Source organism: Capra hircus, chromosome 5, assembly GCF_001704415.2.
Source record: "Capra hircus breed San Clemente chromosome 5, ASM170441v1, whole genome shotgun sequence".
Taxonomy (NCBI): Eukaryota; Metazoa; Chordata; class Mammalia; order Artiodactyla; family Bovidae; genus Capra; species Capra hircus.
Genome location: NC_030812.1, coordinates 73670411 through 73687225, shown reverse-complemented (window position 1 = coordinate 73687225; position 16815 = coordinate 73670411). Strand labels below are relative to the sequence as shown.

Here is a 16815-nt window from a genome sequence, read left to right as displayed (position 1 = left end):
GAAAGGAAAGACAGGATTCTCCAGCAGCTATTTCTACCTACTCTATACCTTTATTTCCCAAATTTTAAAGAAAGAATTGTTTGGTGTTTGGTTCATTTCGGTGTCTCTGGACAGAAGACTTGAATGCAAATTAGCAGCGCAGGTTTCTGAGAGTCTGACTTGAGTTGACTTAATCCAAAAATATTTTTTGAGCATCTATAACAAATGGGCAATCCTTTTCCTAAAAGAGATATTCCAGGCTTTGTGGGCCATAAAGTCTCTGTCTCAACTACTCAACCTTGACCTTGTAGCACAAAAGCAAACCCAGAAGCAACTGAGCATGGCTGTGTTTGCTCCAGTGAAACTTAACTTCACTTGCAAAAATAGGCAACAGGCCTCATCTGGCAGTTTGTTGACCTCTGATCTGTAATATGCTAGTCTGGGGTTAGACAACAAAAGTAATTTTTTAAAGCTGGAAGATGTGAGTTCCCATCATTCTCTGTCAACCTCTAACCTGATTGGCTAGAGAAACTAGAAGACAGAAGACATTCTTCCAGAAAGATTGCCTGCCCTAGTGTGGTGGGCAGAGCTGGTGCCCAGGGAGGTGGGAGGAGCCTCTCCTGAAGATGGACTTTTGGTCCAGGGAGATGGGCGGAGCTGCACTCGGGTGGGTGGGGCCTGAGTCAACTTACCCTGCCCTGCCCTGTTCTGGTCTGCTAAACCTTCAGCTCACCTACCACGTGGGTTGACAGGCCCAAGAACCTAACCTAGATGCCTCAAGCAGGGAAAGAAGGTGATCTGGGGTGCTGAGGAAGCCTGGTGCCTAACCCAGACTGGAGGCCATCATTCCAGAAGTGTTCCCTAGAGAAGGTGGCGCCAATGCAGAGACTTGGACTCTAGAAGCATTCATCCATTCATTCATTCACTCAGGAGATATTCACTATCACTATGCATAAGGCACTGTTGATGGTATGGGGACTCAAGTGCGGACAAAAGAAAGAAAGTCAGCGCCTTCATGAAAGTTACACCCTGATGGAGGAAACAAGCCAAAAGCAAGGAGCCTGTTATGATCAATCACCCAGACAAGAGATGACAGCAGCTTGAATGCAGGTGGTGGCAGTGAAGGAGGTGGGAAGGGGTCAGAGCCTGAAAATATTCCCAAGGGCCTGCATATAGGATCTTCTGAAAGGCTGCATGTGGATTTCCAGTGACAGGAAAGGATAAAGGATGACTCCAAGGTTTGTGCCCATGGAGGGAGCAAGTTGGGATGGGGAAGGATGGATGCTCAGTATCGGCCACAATAAGTAAAAGAGGCCCACGGACCCTCTGGGGAGGTGACATGGAGTCTGAGACTCACGGGGGGGACCTGGCCCGAGACAGGAGTCTGAGAGAGGTCAGAAGGGGGACGATACTTAGCACCATGAGACTTGATGACAGCACCAAGAAAGTGGGGCAGAGAGAGAAGAGGTGCAGGATCTGAGCCCCAGGACCCCAAGGTTCGGAGGCCAGGCGGAGGAGGAGCCCCGGGGAAGGAGCTGAGGACGGACGGCCAGTGAGGTGGCCTGGGTAACCCCCGCCATCCTTGATCCACCAGTTGGATGGAGGATCTGGAGCAGAGAGGGAGGCGGAGGATGCCAGGAGGGCATGACTGGCCAGGGTCACAGAGCAGAGAAAGTGGGACTCACTTGTTCTCACGCCAGCAGACCAAGCTTCAGGCAAGTTCAGCACCTCTTGAAGGACGGGGCAGAAGGAGAGCACCGAATTAATATCTGACGGGACAAATGAATGAGTGAATGAATGAATGAATGTTCTTACGGCCCAGTCTCCGTGGGGATTCAACGGGGTCCCCAGCTTCTCCACAGCCACAGAGTCCAAGGAGGGACAGCCTTAACTGGTCGCAGTCATCACCCCGAGTCACTGGACTTCTGGGCCCCACAAAGGTGCAGCTAATACAGGCCTTGCCCACCTATCACTAACTTACCCACAAAGTCATGGTAACCAGTCTGTTTTTTCCAAGCAGCTCCATGGGGCTGTCAGCTGGGTCTGCTGTGTGGCACTTCCTTAGCCCTCTCTCTTCTTCTTTTTTAAATACATATATATATATATATTTTATTGAAGTCTAGTTGACTAACAATGTTTCAGGTGCACAACAAAGGGATTCCGTTATACATATATACATATATTAATTTTGGTATTATTTTCCAGCATAGGTTATTATAAGATATCAACTATAGTTCCCTGTACTATACAGTAAACCTTTTTTGTTTGCTACATATCTATTTTTTAATTAGAAACCTAGCATTCTATTCATACATAAGTCAAACAAGTAGAATCAAAATGTCATAAATTTTTTAGTTAGGCAAAAATTCATAAGTTTTCTAAAATATATATATTATATTATATATATATATATGTATACAAAAGTTTTTCTACTATGCTTGATAAAGGCTTGAGAGAGAACATCAAAAAAAAAGAAGAGACGGAGAAATTGGAAAACACAAACTAAATGAAATGGGAGTACTGAATATGAAATAGAAAAGTGAAACAAACTGGATAAAAGTAAAATATCATCATATAGTCCAGGTGTCCTTAAAACAGTGGCCCTCTCTCTTCTTGCCAAAGCTCCTTACCTCAAGCTGGTGAAGAAGAGGTGGTGGTGGCCAGGGTGTGACTTCTGGTACTCTTAGTGTGTGTTGGTGTGTCTGCGTGCGTCTTGTGCCCAGGGGCATGAGCGCGTGCTAGGCGCTGTGTCTTCTGATGCCTGCGTGTCTGTGCATCCAAGCATCTATCAGTCTGAATATAAGTGCCTGTATGTGTGTGTGGGTCTGCTTGTGTGCACATGGGTCTCTTCATGGTGTGTGTGAGTGTGTGTGTGTGAGTGTGAGTGTGTGTGTGTATTGTGTCCAGGAGATGGGAGGTGGCCACATAATGAGTCTGAGGGTGTGAGCTGTGGATGGGAAGCCAGACTAGGGCTTGGGGGCCTCAGCTTCACTCTGAGATGAGACCGCGAGAAGGTTCTGAGCAGAAAGGACTGAGGTCCAGGCTAATGGCACTGCTCCGCTTCTCCTGCAGAACTGACTCCGGGGTCTCAGCAGGAACAGGGAGACCAGCAAGAGATGACAGCCATGACCTAGGCTTGAAATACGTGGGGCTCAGATCAGGGAGGAGGTGAGGGAGGTGGATGAGAAGGGGGACTAGTTCTGGAACCAGCAGGAATTACTGGCATCCTGCATCGAGGTGGAGTGGGGAGGTGAGAGAGAAAAGACTCAGGCGACGTCTAGGTGTCCCGTCTGGGAGCTGGTAGACAGTGCAGCCCTTCTGAGGCCAGGGATGTGGAGGAGGCTGGGTCGCAGGGAGGTGACCACTCTGGTACAGAGTATTCTTTCCCACTGGATGCTGAAACAGCTTGAGGACACTGAAGGCAGTAGCTGCAAATAGAGTTTGCTCCCACCCACGCCCACCCACCCCACCCAGGGCAGGGCCTGTCCTCAGTCAGGCCCAGGAGAGATTTGCTGAATGAATATACAAGGAACCACCCTCGCTAGAGCCGCCTAGCACATTCCTTCTCTTCCCAGAATGAGGCTGGAGGGGCTCCAGCTGAGCCAAAGCCACCCAACCCACCCTCAGAAAAGCCTGCGCTCTCCCCTGTCCCCCCTTCTCCATCTCCCTCTGCCAGTCCCACCAGGCCCTGAGGACCAGGGGGCAGGGGGGTGGGGGCACGCGGTTGTGGGAGATACCAGGTGTCAAGGCCTGAGCTTGGGACTTGGAATGAAAGGGCCTGAATTTAAGATGAGCTCTGCTCTGTGACCTTGGACCAGATACTCACCTTCTCTGAACCTCAGTGTATACCATTCCCATGTGGGGGTGAGGGGCAATTCTGAGGATACCACGAGACAAAGGTTAGGGTGGTGCTTTGTTTGGGCTCTCTGGCTACCCCAGGGGAGTGCTGAGGGAAGCCCACTGCCTCTCCTTGCCCCCTAGAGCTTCAGAATTCAGGGAGGCAGCCTTCCATCTCCAGAAATGCTGAAAACAGACATGCCGCGAGGGCCACCCAGCCCCAAGCACCCATTTCACAGATGAGGAAGACACTGAGGCCCAGAGAGGAACAGTGGCTGGCCCCAGCCCAGCACAGTTCCTGGGACGCCACCTGCGCGTGTTCACTCAGTCATGTCTGACTCTCTGTGACCCCATTGACTATAGCCCGCCAGTCTCCTTTGTCCATGGGATTCTCCACTTTCTTGTCTGTAAAATGAGACTGAAAATCAGAACTCTGTCTACCATAAAGGGTGCCTGCTAAGTGCCTGCCAGACTCCTCTGTCCATGGGATTCTCCAGGCAAGAATACTGGAGTGGGTTGCCATTTCCTCCTCCAGGGGATCTTCCCGACCCAGAGATCGAACCTGGGTCTCCTGCATTGCAGGCAGATTCTTTACCATCTGAACCACCTGGGAAGCCCTGGGACGCCACCTGCCTCCCTGGTTATCCAGGCCAAATGTTCCTGTCTACTGCCAGGAACTGCAGCTTTTTCAGCAAAATTGTCATGAGGGACGTCCCCTCCAGAGGTCGCCGTGGTGGGGTGACCACATCCTGCAGTCGGGAACATCTAAGTTAGAGCTCCTACTAACTCACATCCAGGCAGCCAGAGCGAATGCCTCATGATCAGCGCCTCCACCTCACGCCCTCTGCCCACCGGGATAATTTCTGTTCTGTCCTGGTTCGTTTATTAAAGTGCCCAATGCCACCCTCACCACACTGACTCCGTGACCTGTACTTTAATAAACATCAGTCTAGGTAACCCCAGGCCCGTGAGAAACAGCAATAATATTCTCTGCCATGTAAGAACTAACATTTCCTGGGGCTTGTGGGTACCAGACACGGTTCCCATGGCTTCAGACGCGTTGACTCATTGCCCCTTGTTGTGGCCCTGGGAGCTGGGTGTGTCCTGCAGCAGAGGAGGCCACTGAGCCTCGTGGGGTGGGGGCAACATGGGATGCACTCAGGCCGTCTCTCCTGAGCCCATCTCCGACCCCAGAGACCACAGAAATTCAGAAAGCCTCCAGCACCTGCACAGGTGGCCTTCCCAGAGGAAGCTTGCTGGGGTCTGAAATTCCTTTCCTATGTCAGTAGATATAGCAAACTTTCATGGAACCCTTGGCCCGAGACACCATACATTACCCTCATTCATCTCACAACAACCCGATGAAGTAGGCACCACTGGTGTCTCCATTATACAGATGAGAAAAGTGAGACACAGAGGCCACACCGCCAGTGGGAGGCCAGGGGAGTGCAGGATGGGACCCCAAGCAGCCCACAGCAGGAGCCAATGCCCCTAGCCACCGCTCTGAGCGGCTTTCCCTCCATCCATCCCTCCCCCTGCCTCTTCCCTCCTCTCCTCCTCTCTCCTGTCACTCTTTCTCACACACTCACTCTCTCACGCTCACTCTCACCTGCATCTACAGCAGCTGATCCCCTTTCACAGTCACTGACTCCTCATCCAGCACAGTGAGCAGGAGGAGAGAGCGAGAGATGCCCCAGAGCCCAGAAGCTCTGCCCAACCCAGCACATCTTTGTCCTGTTAGAACACATCAAATTCCAAAGGGAATAACAGGCATAAAGAGTTTAACACCATGCCAAGAAAATAAGGAGCCCTAGTTTCCCCTATACCTGATCATGATAACTATTTTGATGAAAGGCACGACCAGCACCTGGCCAGCCTGGCTGAGTGGTCCCTGATGGAGGTCTGCAGGGCACAGGACCACCAGGGATGGATGGAACCTTACAAGTCATCTGCTCCCACCTATTCAGAGCCAGACCTGAGACCCAGAGAAGGGAAAGCCCACAATCAGGCCTCAGGACAAGCCAGGTAAAGAGTGGGCACTAGGCAGAGATCTGCCCACCTCCCTCCACCCTACACACCACTCCCCTCCTCCTCTGCCAGACTGTGTGGAAGCAGGGTCCCCGAGTGCAGCCATCTACTTGTCCTTCAGCTGTGCCCACCACAGCAGGACACCATGGGTGCCGGGCCCACAGGGCACTGGATTGGAGATGATCTGTCTACAGAACGCAGCCAAAGAAAGAGTGAGTGAGGGATTTATGGCTGAGCCTACTCGCTCCGAAAGGCTAGATGATATTCCCTTCTGGGTGCTTATGACACTCTTCATTTCCATCACCAGCACAGAAAACAATAATACACTGTTCCTAGTTTACCCAAGGCTCTGCATTTTCAAAAGCTTCCACAGTCTTCTTCCGATTTAATTACTGTCACCCTGTAAGGTGGGGCTTCCCAGGTGGTGCTAGTGGTAAAGAACCCATCTGCCACTGCAGGAGATGTAAGAGAGGAGGGTTCAGTCCCTGGGTGGGGAAGATCCCCTGGAGGAGGAAATGGCAACCCACCCGGTATTCTTGCCTGGAAAATCCCATAGACAGAGCCTGGTGGGCTACAGTCCATAGGGTCACACAGAGGTGGACATTACTGAAGTGACTTAGCAGGCTCCCTATAGGGTAGACAGATTTCCAGTTTTCAGTCCCATTTTATAGACAAGGAAGTGGAGGCCTCAGCAACACCAGGAGATTGGCACAAGGTCTTCCCAAACCAGTCACTAAATACTGGGTCTCCCCAAGCCTCTAGGTAAACCCCCTACTCTTCCATGCTCAAGCTCTGCTGTGCTCACCTCTGAGTCTGACTCCCCATTTACAGCTTCAGCCTAAACTGAGCCTCTGTGCCCCAGTCTTACACATCTACCTCCCACTCCATGCTCCCCATGCATTGACTAAATAAGATATTCTCTTCTCTCATGATAAGTTTTAGCATTAATACTAATGCTATTCTTTGGCATTGCCTTTCTTTGGGATTGGAATGAAAACTGACCTTTTCCAGTCCTTGTGGCCACTGCTGAGTTTTCCAAATTTGCTGGCATATTGAGTGCAGCACTTTCACAGCATCATCTTTCAGGATTTGAAATAGCTCAACTGGAATTCCATCACCTCCACTAGCTTTGTTCGTAGTGATGCTTCCTAAGGCCCTCTTGACTTCGCATTCCAGGATGTCTGGATCTAGGTGAGTGATCACACCTTCATCATTATCTGGGTCGTGAAGATCTTTTTTGTACAGTTCTTCTGTGTATTCTTGCCACCTCTTCTTAATATCTTCTGCTTCTGTTAGGTCCATATCATTTCTGTCCTTTATGGAGCCCATCTTTGCATGAAATGTTCCCTTGGTGTCTCTAATTTTCTTGAAGAGATCTCTAGTCTTTCCCATTCTGTTGTTTTCCTCTATTTCTTTGCATTGATCGCTGAGGAAGGCTTTATCTCTTCTTGCTATTCTTTGGAACTCTGCATTCAAATAGATATATCTTTCCTTTTCGCCTTTGCTTTTCGCTTCTCTTCTTTTCACAGCTATTTGTAAGGCCTCCTCAGACAGCCATTTTGCTTTTTTGCATTTCTTTTTCTTGGGGATGGTCTTGATTCCTGTCTCCTGTACAACGTCACGTACCTCCATCCATAGTTCATCAGGCACTCTGTCTATCAGATCTAGTCCCTTAAATCTATTTGTCACTTCCACTATATAGTAATAAGGGATTTGATTTAGGTCATACCTGAATGGTCTAGTGGTTTTCTCCACTTTCGTCAATTTTGGTCTGAGTTTGGCAATAAGGAGTTCATGATCCTAGCCACAGTCAGCTCCAGTCTTGTTCTTGCCGACTGTATAGAGCTTCTCCATCTTTGGCTGCAAAGAATATAATCAATCTGAATTCGATGTCGACCATCTGGTGATGTCCATATTTAGAGTCTTCTCTTGTGTTGTTGGAAGAGGGTGTTTGCAATGACCAGTGCGTTCTCTTGGCAGAAGTCTATTAGCCTTTGCCCTGCTTCATTCTGTACTCCAAGGCCAAATTTGCCTGTTACTCCAGGTGTTTCTTGACTTCCTACTTTAGCATTCCAGTCCCCTATAATGAAAAGGACATCTTTTGGGGGTGTTAGTTCTAGAAGGTCTTGAAGGTCTTCATAGAACTGTACAACTTCAGCTTCTTCAGCATTACTGGTCGGAGCATAGACTTGGATTACCATGATATTGAATGGTTTGCCTTGGAAACGAACAGAAATCATTCTGTCGTTTTTGAGATCACAGCCAAGTACTGCATTTCAGACTCATTTGTTGACTATGATGGCTACTCCATTTCTTCTGAGGGATTCCTGCCCACAGTAATAGATATAACGGTCATCTGAGTTAAATTCACCCATTCCAATCCATCTTAGTTCGCTAATTCCTAGAATGTCGATGTTCACTCTTGCCATTTCCTGTTTGACCACTTCCAGTTTGCCTTGATTCATGGACCTAAGATTCCAGGTTCTTATGCAATATTGCTCTTTACAGCATCGAACCCTGCTTCCATCATCAGTCCCATTCACAACTGGGTGTTGTTTTTGCTTTGGCTCCATCCCTTCATTCTTTCTGGAGTTATTTCTCCACTGATCTCCAGTAGCATATTGGGCACCTACAGACCTGGGAGTTCATCTTTCAGTGTCCTATATTTTTGCCTTATCATACTGTTCATGGGGTACTCAAGGCAAGAATACTGAAGTGGTTTGCCATTCCCTTCTCCAGTGGACCACATTCTGTCAGACCTCTCCACCATGACCCGGCCATCTTGGGTGGCCCCACACGGCATGGCTTAGTTTCATTGAGTTAGACAAGGCTGTGGTCTGTGTGATCAGATTGACTAGTTGTCTGATTGTAGTTTCAGTCTGTCTGCCGTCCGATGACCTCTCACAGTGCCTACTGTTTTACTTGAGTTTCTCTTACCTTGGACGTGGGCTCTCTCTTCACGGCTACTCCAGCAAAGCACAGCCTCTGCTCCTTACCTCTGATGCGGTCAGCTCCTCTCGGCAGCCGCCCCTGACCTCGGACCCAGCGTAGTTCCTCTCAGCCGTGCTAGTGTGCCTTTGCAGCCGCCGCGCACAATTGCACTCATCTCACACACTAGTAAAGTAATGCTCAAAATTCTTCAAGCCAGGCTTCAGCAATACGTGAACCGTGAACTTCCAAATGTTCAAGCTGGTTTTAGAAAAGGCAGAGGAACCAGTGATCAAATTGCCAACATCTGCTGGATCATCGAAAAAGCAAGAGAGTTCCAGAAAAACATCTATATCTGCTTTATTGACTATGCCAAAGCCTTTGACTGTGTGGATCACAACAGACTGTGGAAAATTCTGAAAGAGATGGGAATACCAGACCACCTGACCTGCTTCTTGAGAAACCTGTAGGCAGGTCAGGAAGCAACAGTTAGAACTGGACATGGAACAACAGACTGGTTCCAAATAGGAAAAGGAGTACGTCAAGGCTGTATATTGTCACCCTGCCTATTTAACTTCTATACAGAGTATATCATGAGATGTACGCTGGGCTGGAGGAAGCACAAGCTGGAATCAAGATTACCGGGAGAAATATCAATAACCTCAGATATACAGATGATACTACCCTTATGGCAGAAAGTGAAGAAGAACTAAAAAGCCTCTTGATGAAAGTGAAAGATGAGAGTGAAAAAGTTGGCTTAAAGCTCAACATTCAGAAAACACAGATCATGGCATCTGGTCTCATCACTTCATGGCAAATAGATGGGGAAATAGTAGAAACAGTGGGTGACTATTTTTCTGGGCTCTAAGATTGCTGCAGATGGTGATTGCAGCCATGAAATTAAAAGATGCATACTCCTTGGAAGGAAAGTTATGTCCAATCTAGACAGCATATTAAAAAGCAGAAACGTTACTTTGCCAGCAAAGGTCTGTCCAATCAAGGCTATGGTTTTTCCAGTAGTCATGTATGGATGTGAGAGTTGGACTGTGAAGAAGGCTGAGCGCCAAAGAATTGATGCTTTTGAACTGTGGTGCTGGAGAAGACTCTTGAGAGTCCCTTGGACTGCAAGGAGATCCAACCAGTCCATCCTAAAGGAGATCAGTCCTGGGTGTTCATTGGAGGGACTGATGTTGAAGCGGAAACTCCAATATTTTGGCCACCTGATGCAAAGAGGTGACTCATTTGAAAAGACCCTGATGCTGGGAAAGATTGAGGGCAGGAGGAGAAGGGAACGACAGAGGATGAGATGGTTGGATGGCATCACCAACTCGATGGACATGGGTTTGGGCAGACTCCGGGAGTTGGTGATGGACAGGAGGCCTGGTGTGCTGCAGTTCATGGGGTCACAAAGAGTGAGACATGACTGAGCAACTGAACTGAACTGAGCAATGCTATTACTATTAACACAGTAATACAGGTTACTAGGAAGTCAGGATAATTCATAAGGAAACTGTGTCTGGCATGAAAGAAAAAGGACATTAAAAACAACAAAAATCGCTACCCTTTACTGCCCTCCTAGTATCAGAAACAAAACAGTTATTATCCAATTTAGTCCTTGCAATAGCATGTCTCAAACATTCAGACACATACTAGTCTTGTTACAAAGATATTGTTAAAATGTGGATTCTTTTCTTATGTATTTTTATTGAAGTATAGTTTATTTACAACACTTAATTTCTGTACAGCAAAGTGACTCAGTTTTATATATATACATATATATGCTTTTTCATGTTCTCTTCTCTTTTTTGGCCATGCTGTACAGCTTGTGGGATCTTAGTCTAACAATCAGGGATCAAACTGGGCCCTGGCAGTGAGGGCGCTTGAGTCTTAACCTCTAGAGAAGCAGAGAATTCCCCATATTCGCTTCAATTATGGTTTATCCCAGGGTGTCAGATATAGATCCCTGTGCTCTACAGTAAGACCCTGTTGTTTATCCAAAATGCAGACTCTAATTCAGTACAGTCGAACTAGATGGGGCGGGGCCTGAGAATCTGCATTTCTGCTAAGCTCCTCTCATGATGCCCTCATTGCTGGTACTCGACTACCATTTGAGCAGCAAGGCCTTACATGCTCCTATGAACAGGAGATTATTATGACTCTTCCCATTTACAGGACAAGGAAACTGAGGCTCTAGAGAGGTAAGACCCTTGCCCAAGATCACAGTTACTAAGTGGCAAAGCCAGGCTCTGAACTTAGGTGTGGCTAACTCCAAAATTCCTCTGTGACATTGCCCAGCCAGAATGACCTCCTTCAGAAGACTGTTTCAGTCTTGGGGTCACTGCCGGCTTGAAACCAGCTTTCTGCCAGCCTGGATCTGGGTCCTGAGGACTTCCATCTTCCTAGGCTGGTACTGTTTCCCAGCTGCCCCTATCACCTTTTTTCTGGGTAAAAAGGCCTCTTCCAAGGGAGGCTGGTGTCTGAGTTGCTCTGCTGGAGTAAAGAGGCTTCTGTTTGTTGCCTGCTTGCTGCTTTGTTACCTTGCGAACTGATCCTGTTTTCTCCACATTGGCTGCAGCACAGCAAATGTCTCCCTCCAGCCTGCCCACTCCCCCAACCCAGTACACACACACACGCGCGCGCGCACACACGTGCATGCGCACACACAGCATCTCATCTCACTCCGCAGCTGGTGCTCTCTCTGCTGGCAGGAAAGCGGAGTTGGGGCATCCAGGCTCCCACAGCAGACTGGCTGAACCGGAAACGTCAGGCCCAGGGCTGCCGTGAGGCGTGAGCTCTGAGGATGCAGACCTGGCCTGCCAAATGCAGCACACTGCGGGCAGGAAGAGCCTGCTTCCGTGCAGGGAAAAGGCCAGAGACCTTCCTCCACCCTGCTCATCTGAGCAGCCGCTGCTGCCCTTTGGAAGTCACCCCCAACCTCTCTATCTTTCTTTATACTGTCGTCCCTGTTTCCAGCTGGTCAGAAATCATAGCCACACAGAGAAGGAAAAGATTAGAAATCATCTAATGGTCCACACCCATGTTAAACATGGGGAAACCAGAGGTGGCAAGGTACCTGCCTCAGCCACACAGCAAGGAGGGGCAGAGCTGGGATCAGAACCCAGGTCTCTGGACCCTGCAGGATGCTTCCTGGGCTCTTTAAAAACCCCAGAGAAAGAGTCCAGGGTATCCAAAAGTTGGACTGATCTGGGCTTGAATCCTGACTTACTAACTGGCTGGTTTTGAGCAAGCTACATCACCTCTCTGAAACTCAGTTTTCTCATCTATAAATTGAGGCAAAAAATATACCCTGCAGAGGTATTATGAGGATTAAATTGTACCATGTATGTCAGACCCAACGTGGTGTGTTTGTTTAATCCATCCTACCTCTTGTGAGCTGGGTCTTCGATACACTCTTGCCATCCTCATGTACTTATGGAGATGGGCCTCCAGGTAGCTGTGAATGGGCGCATCTGGGCATGTGTTCCTGTATGGTGGGGGTGGGGGGTGTCAATCCAATTGGGGATAGAGATATCATCTCAGAAAAGACCTGCAGGAAGAAAGCATCCACTCAGGTTTGGAGAGGAGGCAGCCCAGTCCTTTCCCGCCTGGGGAGAGGGCTACTAGACTGCAGAGTAACTCAGCTGCCCATCACCCTCTTACCCCTACTTCAAAATGAGCAACTCAGGTGCTCCCAACTTGCAATACAGAACTCCACCCTTCTTCAAGTCCCCCCAAAATAATCCACTCATTCAATAGCATCACAAGCAGTGTAGACTAAAGATCCACCAGGGAAAGAAGGGTTTTACATCACATGTCACAGTAAATGGCTTAAAACTCTTTCTTAGAAAAATTCCTCAAGTTCTATATAGAAAAATTCTCTTCTTCACAGATCCTTTGTGGTCATGCTGCCACCAGAAGGAACAGGGATGGGCCAGTAGGGCAGGCACTTCACCTCCAAAGCATACACCCCCTACCACCCTCTGGGCCGAGCCAAAGGGTTCTCAGTCTAAAAGGACTTAACTTCCTAGGTTGCCATTCAAGCCACCCCAACATGTCAGGAAGACATCCTTTTCCTTATACTAGCCACCAGATGCCTCTGCCTACTGCCTGGTCCACACAGGGCAGGACATGGAGTCGGAGATCCTCAGGTCACTCTCTGCCTATTTGAATCTGGATAGAAAAAAAATATTTTACTTTCCAGACACACTGCCAAAGACTCCATGCCTCTGGGGCATCTTTCAGACACAGCCCCCCTCATGTACCCCCAACCACCTCCCCTCCCCCGCCCCAGCCATCTGTGCCTCTCTCTCATCCTCCTCCATGCTGGGGTAAAATGTTCATTAAAATATTCTTTTTTCTCCTGCCTGTTTGTTCATCCTTCCTTCTTAACTTGTCTTGAGAGGTTTTTTAAATTTGCTTTTTGCTTTTATTCTCTTCCATTTTCTTTGCAATGTGTCAGTTTCTTCCTCTTTCTGGACCACCTCTCCACATTGATTCACAAGGCAAGCTTGTATTGGGGGCTTTCTGTATCTCTGGCTTTGAATTAGGTGTTGAGGACAGAACGAATTAAGAGAGAGAACTAAAAAAAACCAACAATAAAAATAGCTACAATCCTCTCTCTCATGGGATCCCATGACCTATGGTGGATGCATATATATAAACAACTATTTACTATAATAACTATCTGAGCAAATGTTTACTATATGGCTTCAGAGACCTATCTTAAGTACATTATCAGAATTAACTCATTTAGTCCTCACAATAATGTTAAGAGGCAGGAACTATCACCACACCCATTTTACAGGTGAGGAAATTGAGGCATGAAGAGATGAGATGACTTACCCAAACTTATACAGCTAATAAATGCTAAAGGCAGAGTCCAACCACCAGCTCTAACCACTATAACACACCGCCTTTCTCTGTGCCCCAAGTGCCCTAAAGTGCAGAGGAGAAAGCTAATAAGTTTGCCTAAAGAAATCAGGAAAGGTGTCATGGAGGAGGGGACTTTGAGCTGGGTTTTGATGGATGAATAGAAGTTGGCTGAGTGAAAAAGAGCAAGAAAGACATTCTAGGAAGAAAGCTCAGTATGGCAAAAGTCAGAAACATACAATAATATGTCATGGGAAGTTTGTTGTGGCTGGACAGGAGGGAAGGTGGGGCTGGGGAGAGACCAGGTCTCACACGGCCATGTGAGTCTCACGAAGTGCTGGGGTTTGATCCTTGCAGAAGCGGGGAGCCCCTGTGAACTGAGCGGTGGCGTGCTCCCTCTCCCTCCCTAGTATTGCTAAGCAACCTCCACTCTGGTCCATAAAACTCACCCAGCCCCCGCCCCTGTGAGCTCCTCCCTCTCCTCCCTCCAGCACACCACCCCTCATCTCACAGCCATGGCATTCTCTCTCCCCACCCACTGTGTTCTCCAGGGGCTGTGAGGGCCTCGAGCATCTTCCCGATCCTGAGTGTGATTCTGCTCTTCATGGGCGGACTCTGCATCGCAGCCAGCGAGTTCTATAAGACTCGACACAACATCATTCTGAGTGCCGGCATCTTCTTCGTGTCTGCAGGTAAGAGCTGCTGCACCAGGGGGGCCCGAGGCCAGGCTCACCAGCAGGGAGGAGGCTGAGGTTGGCGGGCCTGGTGACTGGAGGGGCCTGACAAAGAAAGGAGGGGAGAGAGGAGAGGGACTTCTGGACCTTCCAACAGGCCAAGTCGCACAGAAGGCAGGCTGTGCTGGGCTCCTGTGCCATAGCCAGGCCTGAGCCCTCCACTGAGTCCACCGGGATTGTCCCCACACCGTGACCTTCAGCCGAGTGACTCACCTTTCCCCCACCTCCTGAGAGAAGGGCCCACTCCTAAGACCCTCTCAGGATGCTGGGTCTATCCTCATCACCCTCTTCCCTCCCTGACCTACCCGGTTGGGAGCAGGCAGGCACTCAAAACCACATTTCTCAGTACAGCTACATGACAAGTCACACTGGCTTCAGATGCCAGAAGAAGAACATGGGTTGTAGCATGAGCCATTTAATAAGAACAACTAACGTTTAAGCAGCACTTACCACATGATGACTCTTAACAGCTTTCATGTGTATTAACTCACATGTAGTAGTAACTCACATGTATTCATACGTATTCATCTTCCCCCAACCTAAAAGAAGTAAGCACTATTATTATATCTACTTCACAGATATGGAAACTTAGATGATGGTTACCTTGCCAAAGGCTTTGCATATAGGCAGTCTGGCTCCAGGAGCCAGACTTAACCCCTTGCTTGTGGTTCTTATTTAGACTCTAAGTTTTGTCTGACTCTTTCATACCCCATGGACTGTAGCCCATCAGGCTCCTCTGTCCATGGGATTTTCCAGGCAAGAATACTGGAGTGGGTTGCCATTTCCTTCTCCAAGGGATCTTCCTGACCCAAGGATTGAACTGCAGTGGCAGGCATTGGCAGGCAGATTCTTTAAAACTGAGCCACCAGGGAAGCCCTAACCCCCTGCTACAGCAGCTTCAAATCCCAATGCAGCCTTAAGCAACTTACTTAACCTCTCTGCAATCTGTTTTCTCATCTGCAAACCCTTTGCAAAGCACTCAGCTGTGAAAGCAGGTAGTAAATGCTCAATAAGTATTATCATTACTCAGTATATTGTAGAATGTCCTGCTGTTCTCTCCCTTCTTCCCATATCTGTGATTCCTTTAGCTCTTCCCTTTCTGACTCTCTCCCAAACAGAATGATAGGATAGTAAGGTGATGCTTGCAACTTCCCACTATATCAGCCCATCCATTCTCCACAAAAACGCTGGACCAGGGAAAGCACATCCAGGTGTTCCCCTCCTGCCATCGTGCCCAGGGCCTGGCATCCTCTTTGGATACTAACCATCATTATTTCTGCTTTCCCCTCCACCCTGCCTCCTCTCCACGCCCATCCCGCCCGCAGGTCTGAGTAACATCATTGGCATTATAGTGTACATATCTGCCAATGCCGGAGACCCCTCCAAGAGCGACTCCAAAAAGAATAGTTACTCCTACGGCTGGTCCTTCTACTTCGGGGCCCTGTCCTTCATCATCGCCGAGATGGTCGGGGTGCTGGCCGTGCACATGTTTATCGACCGGCACAAACAGCTGCGGGCCACAGCCCGCGCCACGGACTACCTCCAGGCCTCCGCCATCACCCGCATTCCCAGTTACCGCTACCGCTACCAGCGCCGCAGCCGCTCCAGCTCGCGCTCCACCGAGCCCTCACACTCCAGGGACGCCTCCCCCGTGGGCATCAAGGGCTTCAACACCTTGCCGTCCACGGAGATCTCCATGTACACCCTCAGCAGGGACCCCCTGAAGGCCGCCACCACGCCCACCGCCACCTACAACTCCGACAGGGATAACAGCTTCCTCCAAGTTCACAACTGTATCCAGAAAGAGAACAAAGACTCTCTCCACTCCAACACAGCCAACCGCAGGACCACCCCCGTATGAAGCCCACGGGGGCCTCGCCAGCGCCGCCCAGAGCCGGGAGGAGGGGCGCGGCCCGCGGGATGGGCCCGGGGGTGAAGGAGAGGGGGGGATACCAAACCATACCAGGGGGGACAAACCTTCCAAAAGGCAAGCAAAAAAAAAAAAAAAAAAAAAAACACAAAACTAAACAAAAAACAAAAAAAAAGAGAAAAACATAACAAGTAAATTTAAAAAAAAAGAACAACATATAAGAGGAACAAAGAGGCAAAACAATAAATGTGCAAAAATATAAACGAGGGAAGGAAAAACAAACTTTAAAAAAAGCAAGAGAGGATAAAAATTTAAAATAGAAAATAAATCTAAATGAAAATGCATGATTTCCCATGTACCATTATTTTAACATTTAATAAAAACCAATTTAAATGAAAACATACAAGGGAACCAAGATAATATTAAAGCAAAAAAAAAAATGAGAAGGAGCGAAAGGAAGGGAAACGTTCTTTGCATTTATCAGGGGTTTATGTTACTTTTTTTTTTAACGCAGGGAGAGTTACTTTTCTGTTCCCTTTAACCCCAAGCGGGCTCCGCCTCCCTGGGAGA

General features: G+C 48.5%; 1 protein-coding gene across 1 annotated transcript in view; it reads left to right on the top strand.

Moving 5' to 3' along the window:
- CACNG2 (calcium voltage-gated channel auxiliary subunit gamma 2) overlaps positions 1–16512 on the top strand; it is a 117889-nt gene extending 101377 nt beyond the window's left edge. Inside the window, exons 3-4 of the mRNA XM_005680662.3 lie at positions 14193–14333; positions 15701–16512. Of these exons, the coding sequence (XP_005680719.1) occupies positions 14193–14333; positions 15701–16236 (677 nt within the window). The 3' untranslated portion in view covers positions 16237–16512. The remainder of the gene's footprint in view (positions 1–14192; positions 14334–15700) is intronic.